The 14,735-nt window shown below is 41.2% G+C and overlaps 1 protein-coding gene across 4 annotated transcripts in view; it reads left to right on the top strand.

The window, feature by feature from the left end:
- LOC108715283 (F-actin-monooxygenase mical2-like) overlaps positions 1-14,735 on the top strand; it is a 108,498-nt gene that overhangs the window by 73,581 nt on the left and 20,182 nt on the right. For 3 of the 4 annotated variants that reach the window (XM_041560996.1, XM_041560997.1, XM_041560998.1), the window contains 3 exons: positions 12,026-12,191; positions 13,181-13,350; positions 13,775-13,849. In XM_041560996.1, coding sequence (XP_041416930.1) covers positions 12,026-12,191; positions 13,181-13,350; positions 13,775-13,849 — 411 coding nt within the window. Of the gene's footprint in view, positions 1-2,720; positions 2,945-12,025; positions 12,192-13,180; positions 13,351-13,774; positions 13,850-14,735 lie in introns of those variants that run through there. The other variant, XM_041561000.1, reaches the window with a different exon arrangement.

Genomic DNA, 14,735 nt, shown 5'->3' with positions numbered 1-14,735 from the left:
GTGGGCCCCTGGTCTAAGGTTACTTGGTGGGCCCCTGGTTTCCCAGTCTGACACTGGTAACAAACCAATTTTATTGCTGAAGTATATAGACCCAATTACAAGGGGTCCTCTGCTACTTTGTAAGCAAGGTCTGAGAGATATTAGCCCCTAGGTGGTGCCAACTAAGTAAAATTGGTCATACTTGGCACACTTGGTCATACCCTTTACCTATACAAGCCACACCCTGCCACCCATTTGTTTGTGAGCCTGCCACCCTGCCACTTTCAACCTGCATATATGAACATCTGTCTGCCATAGGGCCCTTGACAAGAGCTGTCCACTCTAATACTCCAATGGAGGCTCTGAGTGCATCATCACCAGGCAGGTTTTGGGTTCTTTGGGCTTGTATGGGTACAGACACATAGAGAGGGAGTCCATTTTATTTTTTGTGCTTCCCTCTATATAAGAGTTGTCCTCTATGGTTTATGAATATTCTCAACAAGCAGAATGGCTGTATCCTCAACTATGATAAAATCAAGCTTTTCCTTTAGCCAATGTCAGACTAGGCCTCCTAGGGCCCAACAACCTAACCTCAAGGTCCCACATAGTGATAAATCCAATAGGTGTCATATAGACCTATGGTGGGAATGAGCAAGGGCCCATGGGAATTTTCCTTGGCTGAGGTCTTGCCTTAAGAAAAGGAATGCCTTTACCCAAAAGGTACTAGAATGGACCATATGGTATCTCTCTAACTCTTGCCTCAACAGTGAACATTGCTTATCTTGTGGCCCCACTGGGTATTTTTACTCAAAATTCCCCCTTAAAGGATTAGTAAACCTTTAAAATAAGTGAATGTAAAATTGACGGGAGTGCTATTCTAAGCACTTTTGCAATTTACATTCATTATTTATTTTCTTTTAATTCCAAGATATTAAGGGATACATGTACTGTTAATATGAATGAATTTTGTAACAACAGCTCCACCTGCTAGTCAGTTTCCCACCAGTCTGACCACTTCCTTGACTACTTGTTGGTCAGACTGGTAGGAAAGTGACCAGCAGGTGGTGCTGTTGGAACAAAATGCATTCATATTAACAGTACATGTATCTCTTAATATCTTGGAATTAAAATTGCAAAAGTTCTTAGAATAGCACCCTCATCGATTCAACGCTGTGAAGGATTTGCTTCCTTGATCCAATCTAAGCCAAGAGTCACAACTGTAGACCCACCAGTACTGGGGGCAGAATAGAACCAGGATTGTTATTATGGAGCTGTCAGTATGTCCTTAAAGGGATACTGTCATGGAAAAAAACATTTTTTTCAAAATGAATCAGTTACTAGTGCTGCTCCAGCAGAATTCTGCGCTGAAATCCATTTCTCAAAAGAGCTAACAGATTTTTTTATATTCAATTTTGAAATCTGACATGGGGCTAGAGATTTTGTCAGTTTCCCAGCTGTCCCAAGTCATGTGACTTGTGCTCTGATAAACTTCAATCACTCTTTACTGCTGTACTGCAAGTTGGAGTGATATCACCCCCCTTTTCCCCCTCCCAGCAGCCAAACAAAAGAACAATGGGAAGGTAACCAGATAGCAGCTCCCTAACACAAGATAACAGCTGCCTGGTAGATCTAAGAACAACACTCAATAGTAAAAACCCATGTCTCACTGAGACACATTCAGTTACATTGAGAAGGAAAAACAGCAGCCTGCCAGAAAGCATTTCTCTCCTAAAGTGCAGGCACAAGTCACATGACCAGGGGCAGCTGGGAAAATGACAAAATGTCTAGCCCCATGTCAGATTTCAAAATTGAATATAAAAAAATCTGTTTGCTCTTTTGAGAAATGGATTTCAGTGCAGAATTCTGCTGGAGTAGCACTATTAACTGATGTGTTTTGAAAAAAAAACATGTTTTCCGATGACAGGATCCCTTTAACGTTCAAGTGAGAGAACAGAAGAGGGTTATTATATGTTGTATTTACATTACCTGCTAGTAAAGATCCTTCTCATTCTGATCACATTGACGGTGTGTTGGCAGACATGCACCGACGTCTCGGCAAGAGTCAATGGTCTCGCCGAGCAACAGAATAAAAGAAATCTTTATACAGTACATAATGCAACAAACCTAAAACAAACAGTATTGTTCCCAGGGTTAGAAATGACTTGGGTATAACAGACAGACACACCCTGTAGAAGGGAAAGGAGATACCCATGAACTTGCTATAAAAGTTGATCCTTGGAAGAAATACTTAATGGAAAAAGAAAAAAAAATTCCAGTTATAAAAATCGGTCTATTGTGCCTTTTTCTAAACTATATTGACCCCCAGTTAGAGCTCTTAAAGGGACACTGCAGTTATAGAATTACTTGTATTTCACTGGTTTGCACAATCTTTAATAGTGAAGTTGTTTCCTTTCATCTTGGAGATTCACGTTTCATTCATTTCACATTACGTTGCTTAGGTAGGTGCACAGTGTGTCCCACCTGCAGAAATTTAAATCTCCAATGAAAAACAAACACCTTTTTGTGCTTTGATTGGATGAATCAAATAGAAAGCCACCAATCAGAACAGCTGATTTTTTCACTTCTCGTATCCACAGCCGTACTCGTGACTGTCGCTTGTGCTACAATGTTTCCCACGCATCTGCATGATTTATAGCCGTGTTATTGAAGGAAACTCATTTCATTTCAATCCATCAGTCCCGGCTTCATTTTTCTGTCTACTTTTGTCTCCTCTGTTACAGACTCTTTCCCATATGGACTGTTTTTCCTCTCATCTCTCTCTGGGTTTTGGGGAAAAGTCCTTTCTTTACAATCTTAATTCACGTTTTATCATATGAAGTGAATATTTTTCTTTTTTTTTTTAATCTTTTTTAATTCCGATGACAATGTACCATGCGCACGCTGGATTCTGTTCAACTCAATGACAAACTGATCTGTAAAAAAATAAATATGTTAGTTTATAATCCCTGTTTGTTTCCTCTCTTCCTTTGTCATTTTAATTAATTTGTACAAATACCTACAATTATTACATTCCTGTCCATATTTCTACTATTTGACCTTAATTAACATCTTCACCAACATGTCTTAATTTGCCATCTGCCAATCAAATATCAACATATACATACATTTATTTCCCTTATAATCCATACAGTATAACTCAACCTGCAGCCTTGTGTCTTTATATGGTCACAGAACCCCTAAGTGACTTATACAATTCTTATAATTTACAGTAGGGGGTACATTATCCCTTATAATACATGAGGGATACTCAGAGTTCCCTGTATAACTTAGCCTGCAGCCTTGTGCCTTTATATGGTCACAGAACCCCTCAGTGACTTCTAATATCCTTATAATTTACAGTAGGGGGTACAATAACCCTTATAATACATGAGTGATACTCAGAGTTCCCTGTATAACTCAGCCTGCAGCTTTGTGCCTTTATATGATCACAGAACCCCTCAGTGACTTCTAATATCCTTATCATTTACAGTATGGGGTACATTATTTCTTATAATACATGAGTGATACTCAGAGTTCCCCGTTTAACTCATCCTGTAGCCTTGTGCCTTTATATAGTCATAGAACCCCTCAGTGACTTCTAAAATATTTATCATTTACAGTAGGGGATACATTTATTGTTTATAACATTAAAACTAAAGATACCTGCTAGCCAAGATGCTTTCCATTAAATATTCTCTTGAAATCAATACAGAGAATGTTGTTGGACCTCATGTAAATGTTTAAAACCTGTAACTTGTTTCAGCATGAAAAGCAAAACAAATTAGAGAGTTGTCAGCAGGGAGAACTTGAACTGATTTAATGGTCGTTATCACTGCAGGGATCACATTGATCTTTATAACATACATGTGTCCCACTAACTTAGAACTTCTCAAACATAAGAGATGCAATGGGCAATCGCTCATTCCTTGCTGCCCACTTTCCTCTCTTTTCTTTTTTTGCTTCTCACCCCAGGAGGGAATAAAAATAATGTACAAAAAAATTATTGCTTGTAAAAGTATTGCTTGTTCTGATTGATATTTCCAAACACAATGGCCCTTTGGAATGTGGGTTTCAGATGATGGATCTTGTTGCGCTAAAACAACAAAACGAATGACCTATCATGCTGGGTTGAAAGCCTTGCAGCTGGGACGCTCAATCGTCATCCTCTCGTTTTATCTCTTGCTTTGGCTTGGTCAGTATGGAATTGTGTCCAACCCGCAGGAGGAACCATGCCCTCTTGGCTCAACATTAGAGAACTGTAGCGTTAGATGAGCACATTTCAACTACACGTTGCAGTAAAGCAGTATTCTATTGTGTTCCTCATCTTGGTGTGGAGATAATGGTCTACAAATGTGATTACCCAGAACCTTGGGAACATTAGTTTAAAGGGAAACTAAATCTATTCATAGTCTATATGAGGCCATGTTCTCTCAAGGGAAAAGCAGCACTGAATGTTTTACCCCCTCCAAGGCAAGATTTATTGAAAATTTTGGGGCAAACTTGTGAAGGATGCAAAAGTGTTCCTTTAAATATGGCCAATGCCGTCTAGAGTTAAGGCACAATGTTTTGGCACAGTTCTAAGTCTAATGAGCATATTGACTTCAAACCAAAAATCAAACTAAATCCTAAAGCTAATCCTGGGGTTTGGTACCTCTCAAGCAGTTGCCTAGCTGTATGGAACAGATTTGAGGTACTGGTACTGGTTTGGGTCAACTGGGGACCAACATTCCTAAAGGTGGCAATTGCAACTAAAATTACTATGAGTGTAAAGTAAGTCACCTTAAGTAATTAGAACTCCCACTTATTTTTAGAAGAAAGGTGGTTACGACTAAATAATCTGAAGGGGTTTGTTACAGTGAGAGAGGTAAATATGTGGAATTCTCTCCCTGAATCAGTTGTACAGGCTGATACATTAGATAGCTTTAAGAAGGGGTTGGATTGCTTTTTAGCAAGTGAGGGAATACAGGGTTATGGGAGATAGCTCATATTACAAGTTGATCCAGGGACTGGTCATTTTTTTGGACCATTTTGGAGTTAGGAAGGAATTTTCCCCCTGTGAGGAAAATTGGAGAAGCTTCAAAAGGGTGTTTTGCCTTCCTCTGGATCAACTAACAGTTAGGCAGGTTATATATAGACTTAAAGGGTTGAACTTGATGGACGTGTGTCTTTTTTCAACCAAACTTATTATGTTACTATGTTATGGATGACTCCTAGGGGGTTTCAACTCCCAGTTAAGTCTAAGATAATACACTTATCTATTAATGACTGAGACAAAAAGACCCAATGACTGAGACAAAAATAAGAAAGTGGTGATGACATCCGTCTTGGAATCTAGTCTAGAGTCCCTAGTGGCTGAGAAAAGTAGAAAAAATCAAGAGGAAGACCATCAAAATCTGCCCATATTGAGCATGACCACACTTGCACCATTGATTGAGTTGCTTGGATTATCATCAACAGGGAGCCCCATATTGCGTGTGGCATTCACTCGTGCTCCAGCAAAGAGACTTTATTGGATTCAATCAGAGAAAGCATCAAGGTGGGGAACGGGTGAGTATTTGCCCTTAGCCACAAGCTTGAAGATACTCTGGAGATAATGATCAATGTTCTTTATACCCATTTGCTGTTGTGCTTTGATGTCTGTCTGTATGTAATTGAGTCCCTTTGATATCCCCACGCCACTAATGCCAGACCAACACAAATTGCTCCATTATGTCCGACCATCCTAATGTTGTTCTTGTCTTGTCTGTCTGATGACCTGATGTGCCTCCACCCTTTCATCTCCTGCACCCCTTCTCTATCAGCTTATCTGCTTATGCTTTAAAACCTTGTCTTGTATAAGTATTTATGTGTTATTTTCTCTAAACCTTATCCTTTTCCAGGGCACAAGGTAGGTAATATATACCTATATTTCTAATATCCTGCCTCGCACAGATCGGGTAACAGAATGCAATTAAAATATAATTAAGACACAAAATACTATCTTTGTTCCAATTCAGATTAACATTTCAGCGGAGGCTTTGTACTTGGAATGTCAAAATTGTCATTTATTTCAGATTTACTGAAACAAGTTATTCCAGGTCCTACAGTACCAGTGTACCAAAACATTGCTCCAATTAGGGGAGGGCAGGAAATTAAAATCTGATGACAGAATTATACCCTTCCCATGATTTCTTACTCGTTTACCTCTTACTCAATTACCCAACTCTCTTAGTAGAGAATTCCATAACATCCACCCCATTAATATTAAATCAATCCGATTGCCTTTACTGCAAAGAAACCTTCCTATTCTGATGGTGAAACCGCCTTTCCTCCAGACTCACTGGATGCCTTCTTGCCCCCTATGGAAAAGAATTTCTAAGCCTTGTTTATACATAGAAACAAACATGTCAGATTACATGAAACACAGAAGAAATCCCTTGAACTTTACTCCCAGGTCTGAAATAAGCATCTGACCTTTGGGTTTTATAGTGTGAGAATGAAAGATCTCTCCTATAATGCAGATCCTGGTGCAACATATGGATCTAATCCAAGGAGCAGCAGCTTTATGGGCAATGGAAATATCACAGGGGGAGAGTGTGAAACGCGGTAGTTAATCCTTATTTTTATATAGCATTACTAATTATACACACACTGCGGCAGGTGGGAATTTTCCAACCAGAGGTCCTTCCTCCCCTGCTGAGCTAACAATCTAACCATGGTGCATAAAACAAAGAGCGGTGCTTCCCCATAATATGAAGCAATAAATTAAAACTATAAATTAAATATATGCACCTATTGTCCATCAGTATGCATAAATGGAGTGTCAAGCTAGCTGCACTCTGAGGGATTTATATATAAGGAAAATATTTATATTTTTACATTTATATATGTCAACATTTCAGTCAGGATACTGTTCTTAAGACATATGTGTGAATGTGTCCATTACCCACAGCAGCCAATCAAACCTTGACTTTAATCATTCTAATGGATCAATAGACCATTGCTGTTGATTGGTTCTTACTTTTTAACTATAGAAGCTGTGCAGCTTGTGCCGTAATGTTCATACTTCATAGAAGGATTTATCTCCCATATCTATAATTGGACGATGTATATGACGGGACCCCTTCCAGCTGTGTTTTATTTGTACAGATCTGGGGGGGGGGGTAACAGGGCTCTTGGGATGCACATCTTTGCCTTTGTTTACAGAAGGATTTAAAGGAGAAGGAAAGCTACAGAGGCATTTTATTGAGTACAAAGCTCTAGAAACTCTCTGTTTGTTTAGGATAGGGGCTGCAGTATTAATGTGGTGTGACATCACTTCCTGCCTGAGTCTCTCCCTGCTCTGGGCTCAGATTACAGTAGAGAAGGGAGGGTGGAGGGAAGAGGAGCAAACTGAGCATGCTCTTGCCCAGGGCAATGAGGTTTAAGCTGAAGGCAGGAAGTCTGATACAGAAGCCCATGTGTACACAATAGAAGGAAAGAAATGCTGTGTTTCTTTTGACAGGGGACTCAGAGCAACATTACTTTGGGGGTTTACTGGTATTTTTAGATAGACCTTTCTGATATGGCTTACTTAGTTTGAACCTTTCCTTCTCCTTTAAGCATGGCCATTACATGGAAGTGTGTATGTATATATATATATATATATATATATATATATATATATATATATATATACATACACACTTCCATGCAATGGGCACGCTTAAATCCTTCTATAAACAAAGGCAAAGATATATATATATATTGTATATACTTCGTCATACAGTGATAGATTCAGTACCAGGAACTGCATCACCACAGCAAACAATGTCCCATTCACTAGCTGCCAGACAGGAACAGTTAAGGGGTCACTTACGAAGACCCCATTGTCAGTGTCAGACAGGACTGGCGGGACACCAGGAAAAACCTGGTCCAGGCCTTCACCCCTGCTCAGACCCTAAGCATGACCCCCCACCTGAATGTCAAGCATGACCCCTCCCTCACCTGAACTCCAAAGATGACCCCCCCTCCACACCTGAACTCCAAGCTTGCTCCCCCATCCAAATCCAAAGCTTGCTCCCCCTGCCCAGAACACTAACATGATCTACTGCCTGGACCCCAAACATGATCCCCTGTGGACCCCAAGCATGCTCCCCGCCCAGAACCCAAACATGATCCCCTGCCTGGACCCCAAGCTTGTTCTCCCCACTCAGACCCAAGGCATGACCCCCTGCCTATACCCCAAGCATTCTCCCCACCTGTACCCCAAGCATGATCCCCTGTCTGGACCCCAAACACACTACCCCACCTGGATCCCAAGCTCGCTCCCCTGCCTGGACAGTCAGATGTAAAGTTAAGGAGGAGGGAGGCAAAGGGTATAGGTGGGGGTCATGCACAGGGGTGGGGGTGCGGGGCAAATGCCAGGAGGAGTCCCTTGAGTTCAGCCCCGGACACCTCAGTCTGACCCTGGTATTGGTTGTGGGTATAATATGCTGATAAGGGGGCGGCTGTATGGCAGAGGCTGGGAGTTATAAAATCTCTACCTTTCTCCACATTCAGATGATGAGACTTCTCTGTTAATAACAATTTCCTGTGTATGGGGATGATGACTCTTCTTGTGTATGATGATGTCACTGCTGGTTATGTGGTTGCCAGCGAGTAGAGAACAAAGTTTTAAAGCTTAGAAATGGAGAAGGGAGCAGATATGTTCAATAAGCAATACTCACTGACTGCAGAAAACTTGTCATCTGTTTTTCTACCCCAGCAAGGGTGGGACAGGGTGCATGGTCTGGGTGGATTCTGGTTCGGGAGGAATAGGGTGTGGTCTGGGTGAGACGGGGTGAATATACTGGGAGGTGATGTCGCTGTGCTTCTTATGTATTCACTAGGCACCCCAGCAAAACTGGTTTGGAGAACCTTCAAACATTGACCCCTCCCTTATGAGGAACAGAAAGTCCGAAATTATTTTTGTTTTTTTGGCTGCCACTAGACCCTGAGAGGGAATGAGCTGTACCCTCCACTAATGGTTTAGCTACAAGGGGATTAGTAGATCACACCTCTGGATTAGCACCTTCCTCTCATTGAGGGCCCTTAACCTGTAGGAAACGTTAGCCGCATTCGCTGACACCAGGCTTTGGCCTACGTACAATTAATTGATTTATTTCTAATATATTCACCTTCCACTCTGCAATGCAAAATTATTAGTATTAGTATCCTTTATATTACATCAGTCCCTGCCCCTGTGGAGCTTACAATCTAACGTCCCTATCACATTCACATACACACTAGGGTCAATTCTGTCAGGAGCCAGTTGACCTGCCTCTACCGTATTGCAGTTATCTTTTAGTTATCCTTAAGCCTAAAACATATATTTCCCAGTTATACTGGGAGACGGTTCCTTGGGGGCGTTGCTTATAGTTACCGCGAATGTATTCATATTTATAATATATATTCTGTTCTATCATTCTGCTTCTGTTACATCCAGTGCTAGTACTAGCACAGCTCTATAGAAAACAGCTTTCATATATTTAAAGGCAATGTAAACCCTCAAAACGGCTCTTATAAGAACGTATGCAATTTACATTAATGTTGTCTAGTTTACTAGATAAATGATAAAACAGTGCCACCCAGTTGGCTGAAAACGAGTTTAGAAAATAAAGGTCCTGTGATGTTGTGCCGCTTAGAACTGACCAGATGACTCTTCTCTGCTCAATAACATAATATTCTGAGTAGAGCAACGCATGGGCCACATTAGCCCTGGACTGCTCCCCCTCTTAGGCAGCCCCCTCTCCCATGATCCCAGCCGCAAAAGAAGTAGAAGGAATGAGGTAAGAAGTATGTGGTGCTGGGGGGCATTGGGATGAGGGTCCTTGGGGTTGCAAGGAGGGCCCTTGAAGTTGCAGCTCTAGTATGACCCAGTCTTTTCTCAGGAAAAACATTTTCAGACAACCATTTGGCCAAACTGATCAGCAAGTGGTGCTGTTGTCTCAAATGCAAGATATTAGCTGTAGTATATATATTAGTTGCCTTGAAAAGTAGGTAACAAAATAAGCCAAAATTTTTCTCTGAGCAAATGGAAACATTTAGAAGTGGCTGGGTCGTTTTGGATTGTTTCATATTAGCTGTAGCTGCAGATTCAGCCTTGCCTAAGATTTCATTGTTGCCTCACAGTTTGGCCAAAGCCTTTTCTAGACTCCCTGTAGCCTCCTATTCTGCTTACTTGTACAAAAAAGGATATATACAAATATACAGAGAAGGAATTTTCTGGGCACACTATAAGCTATAGCCTCATACTGTACTGCCTAAGGGAATCAATATGGCACCTCCTCCCATATGTATAAATACAAATATACAGAGAAGGAATGTTCTGGGCAAACAATAAGCTATACCCTCATACTGTACTGGCTAATGGAATCAATATGGCACCTCCCTTCTCCCATATGTATAAATACAAATATACAGAGAAGGAATGTTCTGGGCAAAGAATAAGCTATACCCTCATATATTACTGTCTGAGGGAAAATAAAATGAAATTTGCACACTACTTATATTTTAGGTACACTTCACATCTAACCTATCTGCATGGCATCTGACCAAAGCCAAGTTAGTGCAGACTATTCATAATAATCAAACTGGATGAATCACTTCCATCTCTCTGACTTCAGTACAAGGAAACATCTTTTTGCTTTTCATTTGAAAACTAAATTGTTCACAAATAACTCGCTGCTTCTCTGTACTTTCACGTATTTATACAAAGCCTACACATCCTGCCAAGGAACCATTAACAATGTATAGATGTCACAAAATACAAGTAATTCACTGACATGCATAAACTTTGACTCAGCTTGACATGTTATGTTCCCATAGTTTTCTATATCAGCGTGTCCAAATAATAGTAGCCAATGATAGTATAGGAATACTAGCAATGCCCATGAAGGTAGTGTTAGAAGACTGCACGATAGCAGGTATAGTAGGGAGAGATGGTGCCTATAGTAACAGTGGATAATAGTCTCTGGGAAGGGAGTGTGACTGTGGGATAGCAGGTATAGTAGGGAGAGATGGTGCCTATAGTAACAGTGGATAATAGTCTCTGGGAAGGGAGTGTGACTGTGGGATAGCAGGTATAGTAGGGAGAGATGGTGCCTATAGTAACAGTGGGATAATAGTCTCTGGGAAGGGAGTGTGGCTGTGGGATAGCAGGTATAGTAGGGGGAGATGGTGCCTATAGTAACAGTGGATAATAGTCTCTGGGAAGGGAGTGTGGCTGTGGGATAGCAGGTATAGTAGGGAGAGATGGTGCCTATAGTAACAGTGGGATAATAGTCTCTGGGAAGGAAGTGTGACTGTGGGATAGTAGGTATAGTAGGGAGAGATGGTGCCTATAGTAACAGTGGGATAATAGTTTCTGGGACGGGAGTGTGATATGGGATAGCAGGTATAGTAGGCACTGGCAGAGATGGTGCCTCTAGCAGCAGTGGGATAATAGTCTCTGGGAAGGGAGTGTGACTGTGGGATAGCAGGTATAGTAGGGAGAGATGGTGCCTATAGTAACAGTGGATAATAGTCTCTGGGAAGGGAGTGTGACTGTGGGATAGCAGGTAATAGTAGGGAGAGATGGTGCCTATAGTAACAGTGGGATAATAGTCTCTGGGAAGGGAGTGTGACTGTGGGATAGCAGGTATAGTAGGGAGAGATGGTGCCTATAGTAACAGTGGATAATAGTCTCTGGGAAGGGAGTGTGACTGTGGGATAGCAGGTATAGTAGGGAGAGATGGTGCCTATAGTAACAGTGGGATAATAGTCTCTGGGAAGGGAGTGTGACTGTGGGATAGCAGGTATAGTAGGGAGAGATGGTGCCTATAGTAACAGTGGGATAATAGTCTCTAGGAAGGGATTGTGACTGTGGGATAGCAAGTATAGTAGGGAGAGATGGTGCCTATAGTAACAGTGGAATAATAGTCTCTTGGACGGGACAGTGTAAGATATCAGGTATAGTAGCGAGACATCCTTTCTGCCATTACCAGCTAAATGCAATATTGGTATAAGTTTATTATTTCTTCTCTTAATCATAATTTTTGATGCTCAGATGAACCCACTTCACCTAAGAAGTCCCGAGGGAACCATCAGTTTAAAGACTTTAGAAGAAGAGTCTCATCGGTAGAGTGGAAATCTGTTCGGATCGCTTCTCAAGTGGAAGGAGCAGGACACAACCTTCTGGCCGAGCGGGTCATGGTCATGACTGATGAGAGCAGGTACCGGTCACCCCAAAAGTCTTAAAAACAAAAGCCTATTTATTAAAGGATAAGTAAACCTGTAAAATAAGTGAATGTAAAATTGATGAGGGGCTATTCTAAGCACTTTTGTAATTTACATTCATTGTTTATTTTCTTTTAATTCCAAGATATTAAGGGAAACATGTACTGCAATATGAATGAATTTTGCTCCAACAGCACCACCTGCTGGTCAGTTTCCCACCAATCTGACCACAAGTAGTCAAGGAGGCTGCTCTGATGTTCTTCTACATAGGAAAGTTGTTAGAAAGGTTTCTAGATGGAGCAAAATTCATTCATATTAACAATACATGTATCCCTTAATATCTTGGAATTAAAAGAAAATAAATAATGAATGGAAATGACAAAAGTGCTTAGAATAGCCCAATTTTATATTCACTTATTTTAAAGGTTTACTTATCCTGTAAAAATTTGGAAAGATTCTTGAAAATCAATCTACAAGAGCTCCACTGTTAAAGGGAATAATATGGCAGCACCTGCCCAAATGTATAATTAATGGTCATGATGTTTATACACGGTTACAGCGACTCCAGTCTTTGCTTGAATGTAAAGTTCATCTTTAAAATATCTAAAAAAAACTCCTTAATCTTGTTATCCTGCTTTCCTGGTCATGGAGACTTACAGTAGTAATGCCCAGTGCTCACCAGTAGGTGGAAACACAAACACTTCTGGCTTGAGCTAATTGTCAAGGTCCCATAACAGTGCCCCCTAGAGGCTGAGCACAGAACCAGGAAGTAGAACAGATAAGCAGGGACTGAAGACAGGTGAGTACTGCAGCCAGCTTTGTATCTCTGCCCACTGAGGAGGCTCGATCAGATAAACTTCTTACTGTCTAATATTGACGAATGAAAATAAAAGAACATTAATTGTCCCCAAAACTTTTTTTCTGCCAGTGAGCTCATTGGGAGCCATTGATGACTAATTCAGTAATTTTTTTCCCATATTTCTAGTTCAGACATAGAATGTGAAGTGTTTGAAGATGTCCCAAATCATCACAGTAAAGAACCCTTGAGAATACCATCCCTTTGCATTGCCGGCCACCAGCTGACCCAAGCCAAAGGCACGGCAACAAGGAATGATGCTAGTCAGGAGTACAGCGACCAGTCAACACCATATACCAGTAAGTCGGAATGAGCCGAGTGCCCAACCTCTGGGACTGTCTGTAGTGGGCAGAATCTCCACCAGAAATCTTACAACTGTATTGGATATAGGAGGTTTTCTTTAGCCAGCATTGCCCCCTCCTGGTTATTTGATGTCATAACATTATAGAGAATACCTGCTTCTCTAATTAACAGGAGAATACATTTCTATCCATCTCTTCAACTTTTTAAAATACCTGCAGCTTCCAGATAACTTTCAACTGACAGCTGTGGCTGCCAGTTACAAGGATGTAGACTGCTGAGATCTAATTGTAAAGGGGAAGTATAACCAACCAGTTCACTCATTCAGCAGCCAGGGCAGGCAATTCCCAATCCTCTCCATCAGTTTCCTTGAATTTCTCTTTGCTATTTTATCTTATTATTTAATTGTTTTTTTCCTTGTAGCAACTGTCCATGCACAAAGTAACCAGTCAGTGGCTTCCAGCAAGCATCACAGATGGAAAAAGAAGGTTCAGTCGAGTAAGTTCTATTAACTCTCAGTTTGCAGCCGCATATTGTACATATAGAACAGAGACGTGATAGATTTGTGATAGACGTGACAGTTGCCACATTTATAGAATATTCTTGAAGGCCAGTTAGGCGGAGATTTGGGGTGAGTGCTTAATCGTGCCCTGGGTCCCCCTTGAAACCTTTAGAAGGGTTACTGTTATCCCAATGTTTCTATATATTTGGAACCTTGTTATGAGCAAAGGGGACCCAGCCTGAAGGCCTGTAGAGGGAGATTTGGGATGAGTGCTTATTTGTGCCCTGGGTACCCCTGGAACTATAGCAGGGTGACTGTTACCCCAATGTTTCTATATATCTGTATCCTTGTTATGAGCTAAGGGGGCCCAGCCTGAAGGCCAGATAGGGGGAGATTTGGGGTGATGCTTATTTGTGCCTTGGTACCCCTGGAACTACAGCAGGGTGACTGTTACCGCAATGTTTCTATATATCTGTAACCTTGTTATGAGCTAAGGGGGCCCAGCCTGAAGGCCACATAGGGGGAGATTTGGGATGATGCTTATTTGTACCCTGGGTACCCCTGATATTATAGTGGGGTGACTGTTATCCCAATGTTTCTATATATCTGTAACCTTGTTATGAGCTAAAGGGACCCAGCCTGAAGTCCACTTAGGGGGAGATTTCCAGAAAGTGCCCCATATCATGCCAGGGAGCCTGGGTACCTAGAGTTTTCTAACAAGGTTCCCCCTATGTCTGCACATGAAATGTATTCATAATGGTGTATGGATGTATTTGTGACTTTCCTAGAGTCTTGGCAACAATATGCTCTTTGCCCTAATGCTGCCCATAATAATAATTCCCTGTGAGTTTGCTGCTCAGGCTACAGGTTCATCACAAAATG

This window comes from Xenopus laevis, chromosome 4S (genome assembly GCF_017654675.1).
Source record: "Xenopus laevis strain J_2021 chromosome 4S, Xenopus_laevis_v10.1, whole genome shotgun sequence".
Classification (NCBI taxonomy): domain Eukaryota; kingdom Metazoa; phylum Chordata; class Amphibia; order Anura; family Pipidae; genus Xenopus; species Xenopus laevis.
This window is presented reverse-complemented; position numbering and strand designations above follow the sequence as displayed.